The sequence below is a fragment of the Takifugu rubripes genome, chromosome 12 (assembly GCF_901000725.2).
Source record: "Takifugu rubripes chromosome 12, fTakRub1.2, whole genome shotgun sequence".
Classification (NCBI taxonomy): Eukaryota; Metazoa; Chordata; class Actinopteri; order Tetraodontiformes; family Tetraodontidae; genus Takifugu; species Takifugu rubripes.
Window position 1 is genome coordinate 559,864 of NC_042296.1, and position 12,977 is coordinate 572,840.

General features: G+C 42.8%; 1 protein-coding gene across 1 annotated transcript in view; it reads left to right on the top strand.

Annotated features, from left to right (window-relative positions):
- The first annotated feature begins 303 nt into the window (after positions 1-303).
- cica (capicua transcriptional repressor a) overlaps positions 304-12,977 on the top strand; it is a 34,266-nt gene continuing 21,592 nt past the window's right edge. The window contains exons 1-5 of the mRNA XM_029845622.1: positions 304-476; positions 3,175-6,776; positions 7,065-7,341; positions 9,810-9,941; positions 11,749-11,902. Coding sequence (XP_029701482.1) covers positions 3,351-6,776; positions 7,065-7,341; positions 9,810-9,941; positions 11,749-11,902 — 3,989 coding nt within the window. The 5' untranslated portion in view covers positions 304-476; positions 3,175-3,350. The remainder of the gene's footprint in view (positions 477-3,174; positions 6,777-7,064; positions 7,342-9,809; positions 9,942-11,748; positions 11,903-12,977) is intronic.

Below are 12,977 nucleotides of genomic sequence, written 5' to 3' on the forward strand. Positions count from 1 at the left end.
ATGCGTAGACCAACAAGGAAGGGCTAAGAGGGAGCGAGATTTCACTCATGTCCTGCGTTCCTGAACCAGTCCAAGACATGCCCCCAGCTGGGCCCTATTGGCTGCCGAAGCTTCGTTCTTCCAACAGCTGTTCGGTGTTTTCCTGCAATGTGATTGGCTGCAGATCACCGTCCATCACTTTGACGCTGACAGGCGGCCCCGCCCCCATTTACCTTTCGCGCTCTCCTATTGGCGACTGTACGGGTCCGTGATCCGCTATTGGCCACACCGTCTGGTTGTCAAGGCTTCGAGGCTTCATTCACCATTTTGCGACTGTAGTGTAGAATGTACAGGGCAGTAGTTTTCCCTTCCTTTAAGTTGCTTTGCCGGAGAAATATGAAGGGTCGGTAATTGGCAGCTGCAGACGACCGGCCACCCGACCTTATTTAGTCCGGCGGACTCCAAAGAGAACCACTCTGGGGACTATATTAGCTCTGGTGAGTAGAGGAGCTACCTACAAATCTTCCTCCCGCAGCACTGCGGTCGGGCTTGTGCATTTTCCAGTCCTCTATTATTCGTGTTTGCTGTAGCTATTAAAAGTGTTCACAATTTAACTAATTATCATATTTTTTTCCGTACGTGGTGTCTTAGAGAGGAGTATAGGGCGGGTTGGATGTCTTCTGTTTAAAAAAAAAAAAAAAGGGGAGCGGTGTGGTTTGACAGTGAGCTCGAAACTTTTCCACTCGAAATAAATTGAACGCCATAACTGCTACTGGACGTCCTAGCATAACAAATATGGCTTTTTCTGCTTTAGACGACACTCTCCCTGCTCACTCGTCGTACACCGATTGATTTTCTTCCCCTTTTTGGTAATCCAACGTGGCTCGTTCAATTAATGCCTCTTCGGGGGCTCTGGGCCTTCTTGCTGAAGTAGTCTGTGGTCCCATCTCAGCACTTTCACCCTCGCTTATCACCGTCGTATTAATGCATATATCGTTGAGGGGCAGTTTGAAGTTGTCCGGACTGTTTTAGGAATGTGTTGGGACGACTGTCACTTTGGGGATAGGCCGAATAACACATTTGGTCGGCTGTTTTGTGTTGTCTGCAACTGTGGATCAGCAAAGTTAATGCGTTCATTTGCCTCCTGGGGTCCCCTCCGCCCTGGCAGCATCCTAAATATGTGCTGTATTACACAGTATTGGGTGCGAACATGCCCGCTAAACCTGCCGGTGACAGCGAGAAGAGGCATTTGAAGCGGCCTGGTGGTGTAATCGAGGCCTGGTTGCTGCACGTCACGGCCTGCTGTGTTGTGAAGTAAAACTGGTTGTAATCGCGGTACTACGGCCGCTTGACACACACACTGTCGGATCCTGCTAAGCCTGAGCTGACGACATCTTCTGCAGTTTGCATTTTGTGCTCTGAGCGTTTGAATAGATATAGTTATCTGATTATGATGGTGTCAATATATTTATACACCATGGCTGTATAGTTAAGACAGCACTGTAATAGTAGGCTAATGTTATACACTGGTGTCAGAAGAGGATTCAGAGTTTTAGAGTTCCCATTACACATGTGTGTGTGAATATATATGTATATGTTTCTACACACTGTGTTCAGTTCAAATGATAACAGCAGGGCTTATCCATGGCATTTGCTGCTATATGCTTATCTTCTTCCCCATGACTGTGTCACCAGCTGTTGTAAATGCTGCACACTACAAAGTAAATATATGTACCATACATTTTGACCAAGTAAGGTGGACTGCTAAATAATTTAATTGGTGCTGCTCTAAAGCTTTTCTGTCCTAAATAGGGATCTATGCAGAGCACGTTGTGACGACTGGTAGCTCCTAGTTTGCTCTTAGCACCACCATTTTTTAGAGCTTTGTGTGTCTGGCGCTCACATGCGTGCCACTTATTAATGGAAACAAATTTATTTTGAAAAACAGATGTGGCAGACATTTCAGTTTATATAAATGCAAGCTTTTGTAGACCCACAGGAAGGTACCAAGAGTGGAAAAGATACATGCATGGTGTGTAGATGGGTGGACCTGTAGAGTCAAGGAAAGGCTGGCAGACATTTATGATATCAGACTGTCAAACAGTCACTGTCAGGTAGGCATGCCTGTCTGTGGCTGGCAGTCATCTACTCTGAACAACTTAACAGTAAATAGCACATCTGGGTGTGTTTTGATTGTGCCTGTTGTTCACTTAATATTAACATTTCTGGCATTGTGTGGGGACTTATTTACTGAAAGAAATGAGCCCAAATGCTGAGCAGCTAGGACCTGAGGCAAGTATTAGCCATATAGCCAACAAAGTTAAATGACATCACGCTTTCACCAAGTCAGCAAAATCAGTCTGTGAATGAAAAAACAACTTTGTGTGGATGAAAAAATGTAGATAGTCTTAACTGAGGGATAAGAGAACTGAGAGGGAGAAATCAATACGAGAGAAGAAATGTAGACAAGCTAGGACTTAAACAGCACAGAATGAGTGAGGAATAAAGTAATGGGAAGTTAGGTAATGCTTCCACAGGAAATGGTGTTTGTAGGGGCGGATTGGTTTGCTTTGAAATACACAGATAAAGGTCATCAAAGAGAGAGATGCACAGAGAAATAGGGAGGGGGTTCAGTGTTCAAGTGAAGAAGGAATTCCCCCGCCTCTTCTGCCCTTGCAAACAAGTAGTGTGTGTATGTGTGTTTGTTTGTGTGTATGTGAGTTAAGTCTAGAGAGCATGGAGTGCTCGCAAAAAGGCTTGTCTGGGCATATTGCTGAGTGCTATTTTTCATCTTTATTGTAAATGGACCTTGTTTTTACATTATATTCTCGACCGGTGTTGTGAATAGGTACCTCATATTCTTGTTGTATTTCAGCAATCTGTGAGGAATCTGTAATGTAATTAATACATGTGTAATTATGCAATGTTATGCCTGACTCTTTTTCTCATCTTATATATATGTAAACTATTCAACATTTATTTTAAAAAATGTAAATGTTTAGTATGTAGTTTATTTCTATTTGTTACAATGCCTGTGATCAGATGGTTCAGTTTTTATCATTATCATGTATAGATGTTTGGTGTAATTCTCACAAACTATGCGGTTGGTAGCTGTGACCTGAAGTGAACAAGCATTGTGTCTCTCAAAGAATTTGCCTCATGAGTAACCTACACTCCCTATTTCTTTTCTTTCAGTGTTTCTGGAATAAGTGGGAAAGTGCTGAAGTCACTGAAAGAAGACAGGACAAAATGTGAAAGAATAGAATAGTGATATATGAATAAAAACAAGGCAAAGCAAAAGAGGAACACCAAAGAAAATCTCTGGGATAAACATCTGAAAAGATTTCTCTGGAGAAAAGTTGCATGAAACCATGAAGCCAATAAAAAAACAAGGTCGGCGCTCACCTCCATCCACACGGGCCAAGGGGGGCAAGCGGCGTGGAATTGGGGATGCCCCTGAGGGAGGGGACAAAAGAGACTCAGATGAAAACAGAGAGAGAAGCCGGTCCCCACAAAACAGGACACCAATATCTTCTTTTCCTTGTAACTCACATAGAGAAACCTTATGCATGGAATCAAGCAGAATACAGAATACTTCAGAGTTGGAGGACCAGCACAAGGAAGGGCTATCAGAGGCAACAGCTTCACCGTTGATGGATCCAGGGAGACTGTTGACGGATGATAAATGTGGAAGGTCGACTGTGGGTGGCAGCAGCCAAAATGATAGCGGTGGTAGCAGTTGTAGTAACAGTAGTACACCAAGCGCCAACAATAGCCCAAATCCTGCCTCCAGTCGGAAAACTGCCACCTTCAAGGCCCGTGTTCCAAAGAAGAAGTACACCTCGGAACACTGCTCTACTACAGGTAACCATGGCAATCCCCCACTCCCTCCCCTTTCTCTGAACACTGGAATCATAAACAATGGGTCGACAGGTTCAGGAACCGATAGGTGTGTCACCGACTCTAATGGCAACACTCAGAGCAGGATTCTCCTGGAGAACTTACAAGGCAGGGCCACAACTAGAGAGATGATGCAGGGTGGCTTCATAGGACCCACTACCCTGTTGCTTGGCGGGGATAGAGAAAGGCCTGGCCAAGTTGAAGGTGTGAGAGATGCAGAGCACGTGCCACTCAGCCCCAGACTTCGTTGCTCTTCAACAGACACTGCCAGTGAACACTCAGCTGACCTGGAAGTAGTGAGTGACACACCCACCCAAACACAGATGTCTACACACACACCCAGTCTCCCCGATGCATTGTCTGACGCCCTGGCCAAAGGGCTTAAGAATCAGCGTGTTCTTGCCCGACAACTCAGGAGGAAAAGTGATGAGAGGATAGAGGATGAAAGAAATGAGGAAGAGGAGTATTCACACTTAGTCTTTAGAGCTGGAGTAGTCCGTAAGGTCAGTGGCGAATATGGATGCCTAGAAGTGCAACTAAATGGGGAAAAATTGCTGTGCCGTTACCCGTATCGACATAACACCCCTCCGGGGGTAGTAGACATAATTCTAGATGCTCCACCACCTGGTGTTCATCAAATACCAATTGGCACTCGTGTATGTGTACCATTTGACAATAAGGAAGGGAATGAGGGTCATTGGCAATGGTATAGAGAAGGTGTTGTTACAAAGATCGATACACATCCTGCAGTTGCGAATCGGTATAGAGTTTTGCTATCTGAAGAAAAATCCCAACCGGCGGATAAAGAAGAGGATGGCCAAGATACAACTGGTGGCACCCAGGCTGTGTGGGTGTCTAGACAAACGCTCCGGCTTCTTGTGCCTCCTTGGGACCTGGATTTGCCATTTGGAGGTGGACAAGATGGAGAGGTGGACCTCAGACATAAAGAAAGGGAAAGGGAGGAATTTGAGGAGATTGATGTTGAGCAGGAGGTCTGTCGTTTGAGCCGGGGCATGACATCTGGTGTGGTTTCGGTATTGGGGAGAAGTATTGCTTTTCCAGGTATGGTTCCAGTTTCATCTACGTCAGGCCACAGCATTGCATCCCCAGTAACCTCTGCCTCAGTCTTCAGTCTTGTTTCTGGTCAAGAGTGGGAATATGAAAAGGACTTAAAGAGGGAGAGGGATTTCCAGAGAGACCAGGAAAGGGAGAGAGAAAGAGAAAGGGAAAGCAGTGCAAAGCAGCAGCAACACCTCCCGTACATGCCACTCACTGCTGAAGAAGACATGGAGGTGTCCCATTTTAACAGGATCCCAGTGGGGGCTGTAATACCCAGTGTCAAGCCCATAACAGTTTCTCAACATCGGCATATTGTCTCAAAGCCCCCGCCTGGCTACGTCAATCCCCAGCTGTCTGTGGTGCGGGGCCTTGGGATCCCTCCTGCGCATCTCACTTTGAACTCTCACCCCCCTCCATCATCTGTGCTGCTAGGTGTGGACCCAGCATCTGCAGCAGCTGTCATTACTGTGCCTCAGCTCCCTCCTCTCCCTCCCATCTCCTCTTCCACTGCGTCCTCCTCCAGAGCAGAGAAAGCCTCGGGTGGAGGGTCATCTAGTTCTGGATCAGTTGGTGGAATTGGATCTGGCTCAGGTTCGGCTTCCTCCTCATCATCACGTTCCCGCACTCCCCTAACAGCTGCCCAGCAAAAGTACAAGAAGGGAGACGTGGTGTGCACACCAACAGGAATCCGTAAGAAGTTTAATGGGAAGCAGTGGAGGAGGCTGTGCTCTAGGGAGGGATGCTCAAAAGAGTCACAGCGCCGGGGATACTGCTCCAGACATCTTTCAATGAGGACCAAGGAGATGGAAGCCAGTGGAGGTAGTCGAGAACGAGGTGGAGCCAGCAGCACTGGGACACTGACACCATCTGACCTCCGACTGAGTGGGGGAAGAGCCAGCTCAGATTTTGATTGGGATGACACATCACGTGACAGCAGTGAGGCCAGCAGCCGTGGTGGAGATTCTCGCCCCAGATTGGTCCTTCCCTCTCGTTTTGATTGTGATGAGTGTGAGGCAGCAACAATGCTAGTTTCCCTGGGGGGTTCCCGCTCAGGTACCCCATCATTCTCTCCCATCTCCAACCAGTCACCTTTCTCCCCTACACCATCACCATCTCCCTCTCCGCTTTTTGGCTTTCGTCCTGCAAATTTCAGCCCTATTAGTGCTCCCACCTCGCTTACTCCACGCCGTCATCGTCAGCTAAGTGGCACTAAAATGGGTACACCAGGGGCTGAGCGAGAGCGACACCTGTCAGGGATTGTGCCCACTTTTCAGACTAACCTCACTTTCACAGTCCCCATGAGCCCAAGCAAGAGGAAACACGACATCCATCCACCCCCTCCACTGCCTACAGTCCAAGACGGCCAGTCCAAACCTGAGCAACAGCAACTTGTCTTGGGAGAACAAATCCTGGCCCATAGCCCAGCAGCCTTTAGAGTCCTTTCCCCTCAAAGTCAGCCCACAACCCCCTCCTCACTTTCTTTCCCCCGGCCTCGTAGTGCCACTAGTAGGCCACCTTCCTCTGCCGCCTCAACACCTCCACCCATGCTGGTCTCTCCTACTCCTCCATCTCCACTACCCCAGGAACCCTCACCACGTCGCATTGTACCCCTACGCGACTCACCAGTCATTGTCCGTAACCCAGATGTTCCTCTGGCCAAGTTCTCTGATGGCCCGTTAGGAAGAAAAGAGAGAAATAGGTCTAGAGAACACAGTCAGCCCCAGCATACAGTTCCACCTGGCCTGCAGGTCCCCGTCCCTATCAATGGGGCCACCACCAATGGGGCAGTTCTTCTGCGTAACCCTGCATCAACACTTGTCTTGGTCACTTCCAGCTCGGTAAGAAAATTGTGTAGTGCTGTGTGTTTAAAAATGCTAGTTTATGAGAAGCTTTTTCATTATGTACATTTTATCTTGAGATTGCAATAATCTGTAACTATGTGTATACTATGATAGGGTATAGAAATGGTGAAAAGACTGTATGTATCTGTCAACCTTAACATTTTTAACATATTGACTTTGATTGTGTATATTAATATCGACCTAAAATTTAAATATTAGTTAAGCTAATGTTGCGAAATGTGTTATTTTGACAGTTGATCAACATGGATTTTGATCTTTTCTTAGTCCCTGACCTCATCTGCAGTAAGCCATGCTACCCTGTCTACCTCCTCCATCCCTGGTTCAATCCCCAATTCATCAAGCTTGGTCTTGTCCTCCTCTGGTTCTGGAGGGAGGGAGAGGGAGAGGAAACCTGCGGGACACCAAGATCCCCCTGATGGAATGCTACCACAGCCAGTTGCCTGTCACCCAACGCCAACATCTCTCCTTCCTCTCATACTACCAGCAGAGTCTCCTCATCCTGCTCCACGCAAGCAAATCATCATGGGACGACCAGGGACTGGTAAGAGAGGGAATTAATCAGAATGCTTTGTGGTTAATGTGTACCGAGCCATCTCGCTACACCTATACAGTATATATACTGAGGACTTTACTGTTGTTTGCTCATAGTTGAAGAGAACATAATTTAATCATATAAGAAAAAACACATAATACTTATGAGCTATTTATACCAACAAAACCTGCATATAATCATTCATCAGTATTTCCTGTAAGAATAGCTTTAACAAAAAGAAAAGCTGCATACACAAAAATTATTTTGTGTTTTGTTCCCCTGTTGAACTAAACCCTTTTGCAAACTCACCAATATATGTATGGTGTACAGTAAGGATTGGGAAGAGAAATGTCTTAAGTCTGCCTCATTCTTGTTTTCCTTTTTCCTTTCATGCACTTGGGCTCCTGTCATGAAAATATTTCCTTGTTTTTTGTGTAGGCTGTTGGATAAACTGTAAGATAGTTGTACAATAAGAAAATAGGATAAGTTAGAGGTGTTTGGTTTTATCATTTACTGTATTGCTTGTTTCCATGCCAACCTTCCGATATTAGACTCAAATTATGCATCATTTCCCTTGTGTATTTTTAACGCAGAATTTGCTGAATCTAAAAATGAAAAAGAACCAATGCAGAAATATTGGTAAATTATTAGTTGCTCCAATTTTCATCTAATTCTGACAAAACATTACAATTTTGCAGGTAAAGATACCACAGATTGTATCTTTACCATGGTGTTTTCCTTCAGTAACATTATAAGGGGCCAGGTCTCTAATCCTTTTTACGTTCACTGCTTGTGTAAGTGCGTGAACGATAGAGACTTTAAAAAGATGTCAGTTGTCTCTTTCTCTCTCACACACACACACACACACACACACACACACACACACACATGGAGACACTTATTTGACTGTTCCAGACAATCAACAATGACAGACAAGGTGCAGCAAGGACAGGTACTGTGTAAAGTAGGTAAATGTGCTTCACCACTCAAGTCATTGTATAGTTGGCGAGTTGTCATGGAAACACTTTCTACTTGTAGAATTAAAGCATTTCCCTCTCACATCCTTCTCACACTTGCTAACAGTTACCTACCTACCTGCGTGTGTAGCATCATCTTTCATTTTCCATACATATTTAAAAGCTCCCCCAGAATCAAACACATGCAGGAGGCAGTGTTGGCCCCACGGCAGAGATCTCTACCTATATATAGCCACTGCAACAGTGCAGCAGCATTAGCATCACAAGTTTCATTACTGTTCTCTCTGCATCTGCAGCCTTTACTGAAGCAAAGATGATTAGAGCTCAGATGAGGAAGAAGTTTCATTTGTTGATTGACTTTAGAAGCTGTAGTATTACATTTTTGCCTAGAGTATGTACTTAGAGGAGAACTAGAAACTAATATCACACCTATACCTATATCACTGCTGGCCCAACACTTTCAACAATTTTAGGTCTCCTGAGAAAGATGAAGAGTTTGATCTTTCTTGTAATGTGACCTTGGAACCTGTGTGTCAGTGTTTGGTAACCCTTCCCAGCACACTCTTTTTCTTATCTGGCAATTTCATTGTAGGAATATAGGTGGATAGCTGATTTGAATATTATTGATGTGATAAAGGTGCAAAATAGTATGATCAGGCTAACAAAAGACAGCTCTCTCCTCTGATTAGTTTTGTTTGCATTTCTCCAAACTATCATTGTAGCTTCATTTAATCACTTGCATGCATTTGATTTTTTTTAAATTTGTAATTATCAAACTATGGTATTTGACTGAAGGTAAGCTGAAGCATAAGCAAAACACTCAGTGTTGTTGCACCACAACTGTGGGTGAAAATGATGACTGTTGGGCTTCACACGGTGACCTTTTTCTGATGACTGAAGTGATACCAAACAACACAGTAATGAACCTATAAACATTTCCTGTCGCATAGAAATTCAAACTGTCAAGTTATTTAGTTTGTTTGTTGATAGAAGCAAATAAACATTATATATAGGATATTGGAAAATCTGTATATTATTAGATAAAAATGATTTGGCCTTACAAAACATTTAAGGCAGATGATTTCAGGGTCCGTATGCTAAATGAAATAGGTTAGACAATTTGTGATGACCTATCTTTGTGCATATAACTATTTACACCCTTCTGTTTTAAATGATGTAATAGTTGTATTCATCTGCATTCATAACAAATTTACCGTGATACAGCAGTATCAATATGCAGGCCAGTATATAGCCAGTTTATCTGCACCAGCTCCTGTGGACTGCTGCTGCAGTGACGGAGTTCAGTGAAGTTGAAGTATGAACTTCCAAACTCCAAATACCAGTTTCTATCAAAAGGTGCATTCTAAACAACATAGTAGTTAATTGTTTGTTGACAATGACATGCAGTCGTATTTTTACTGCAGAGGGCTACCATCTGTTTACTGTCCATGATACTGACTGCCTCTCTCTCTTTCTCTCTCTGTGTTGGTGTTTGCTCAGTTTGGACCAATGTGGAACCTCGGTCTGTGCCAGTGTTCCCTTGGCATTCTCTTGTCCCTTTCCTGGAGCCGAGCCATTTAGGAGGGGCTGCCCAACCTGCTGATGGCCAACAGCTTGTCAATCAGAACAAAGGTATATAACATAAAACACTGTTCACATTGGTGAGGGTCACTGAAGGCTTATTAAGTGTCTGACACAGGGATGGTGAATTTGCCATTAAAAAATAAAAAATAACAGGATCAGGATAATTCAAAACAAATGCGACATAAAGTAGATGAAACGTTTTATGAAACATAGAACAGAAAAATACGAATATTTGAAAAAATATTTCAAAGCCACTTATTTTCATGAAATACAAGAACATGCACTTACATAAATCTAGATGAAAGCTCTCTTCCATTCTGGCGTTTTAGGCTGGCACCACATTATTTTAAAATCTTAAACTGACTTTAAAATCCTGGGTTACCATAAACACAATGACAGTTTTCACTGGTTTTCACTTTATAATCCATGTACTAGAGCATTCAGCCATACCACATATTTGCTGTTTTGTAATAACAGTTTCAAATTGTGAATTCTCACTAAATCAGGCATGATTTTCAAAAAACATTGTGGAGACCAATACAACATCCAGTTGATGATGCTTTTCTGGTCTGCTCTTAAAGGCAGCTGGAATCATAAATAGGTAACATGTTGGACACTTTATGATTGTTCAATGCACACTACCTGCACATCACTGATCTTTGAAGAGGCCTATCATTAGGTGTGCTGTCAGCAGCAGAGGAGCTGATGACAGCGTAGCCATGTATAACATTCCTACACTAGTGTGGTTGTGTCATTGCTATTTTAGCTTGTTTGGTAAGTATACTATATAGGGTAGATTAAATCTGTGGAAGAATTATTTAAATGTCATCTCTCAAGTACGCAGTGAGTGCAAATGTTAGACAAACATAACAGAAGCTTATTCAGTATTTACCAAAACAGTTTTTAGCACAGTTGGTTTTCACACCAATTCGCTTCCAATAACCATTTGGCTAACACACTTTGTGTATGGCCGCTTACCCTAGCAGAGTTTCTTGTGTGATATAATTAATTTGTCCCAACCGTAAAATTTTTATGAATAAACGATCCCAACTAGAAATTAACTAATATAGTTGTAGGTATCTCCAGTCATGATCAACTCCCTGATTTTACAACCATTTGTTGGCAAGAAGCATTTTTATTGTGCGGTAACCAATCATGATGTACAACTTCTGGATGACAGCATGCTGATAGTGCACGTCATTATTTGTGTTTTGCGTGGGACTTTGAATCCATTGCAGACGTCTGTAATTGATGAATGGAATCTTTTAGCAAGACGGATGTTATTTCATTGTCACACTAGAAATGGAAACACCAAAAATGTTTTGTGCATCCTTTGAATTTGGATGTATAAATATATGTAAATGTGGATGCATAAAAATTGACCACAAAGAAAGCGCCACTGTAACAATGCAGCGAATGCTGTCCTCACTATCTGGCCTTCATGCCTTATGATTCAGACAGCAGGTTATAGTTTGATGCTACAAACGGTACCTTGTTAACCTGAACTGAACTAAACTGGACTATACTGCTTCACAGAATAATGACCAAGTACACCGTCAGCATTTTCTATAATTTTTCACATTAATTTTATCATGTAAAATTAGTGAAGGATGCAGATGAGTCAGAATCACGATCGTAAATTATTTATCCACAGGGGGACTTGTTAAATGCTTGAGCACACTGCCTGCATGTTATTATGCTTCTGTTTTAACAGCTGTTATAGGTTCGCAGTGGTTGCTGTCACTGTTATATCACTGCTAGTCATAGTTTTTCACATCTCCAAGAGAGGTAGAATGCAACTTAAAGTCTTGCAGTTCTTCCTTTCTCAGACCTGTAAATGACTTTTCCATTTCAGAGCCTCAATGTGGTGTAGCCCTAGTGAGTGATGGGCGAACTGGCCCTGCAGATCCAGATAGGGGATCACCGTCATGTCCTCCCCCATCCAATGACAATCCTCCCACAGACAGAGGAGGGGCTGACAGTGAAACGGAAAGCGATGCAGATGACCCGTAAGATGAACATTTTATTGTTTATATGTGTTTTTAATTTGTGACATGCTTGTGTTGTATGAGTTTTATATTTTAGATTAACAACATGACCCGTTGCACTGAATTTCTTTTCTGTTATGTGTTAACAAAACAAAGAGCAATCACAAATACTATAAGTTTTTAGCCAGCTTCCATTTGCATGCACAGTAGCATGTAGTAAGCACATATATGCATTGTTTCATCTCTGCAGCCTTAGCTATGACTTTGTAGGAACCAGATAGTAACTGTACATTATACTAGATGCAGCTAGTCTGAATAGTTTGAATCACTGGCTTTGAAAGTCTCAAGGACATTATAATCAGAGCTCCTAAAATCCACCTCACAGCAGAAAAACATCATTTCTTCCTGCCACTTCACTGTATGTGTTTGAGAGCATCTGCACTCGTTTCAGAATGTATCTTTGAGTCTGGCTAGTCTATTACTCTTTCATAGTGACTCAGACAGCTGCCTGGCTGTCTGGCTGATAGTGTTGTTTGGAATATTTCAGGGTCATTGCACTCACAATGATGGCGGCCTCCCTGTGATGCTACCATCAATGCAAGTGTATAAAGGAAATATTGCAACAGTCTGTTTCCTCAATTCGGCTAAAGAATAATAGAGCATTTTCACAGAGTTTTGACCTTCCTTTGACCCCATGTTCAAAATCTGCAAAAAACAAGGCTAAAACATTTAGGTTTATTTGTCATTGCACTTCATATAAAAAATCTGGAGATTATCAACCTATTATCAATGTGATTTTTAATGCATTGTCCTTTTACTCTTTTTCATTTTACTGTAAGTTAAGTGTATGTATTTATATCATGTGCTTCCAGCACTTGAGTTCAATGACAGGTGAAATCGGTCATCATATAAGTACATCATAAGTACACATTTAGGCAATACATTAAGGATTTCAAAGTAAGTGACTAGTCTTTTACCACAACATTGCTATATACTGGTATATGATATATATGTGATGTATGTGATAATAAAGGAGCGTCTTTAGAGGCAGTGTTGCAAGTGGGTATGATGCACATGTCCCCAAAATGTCATAATT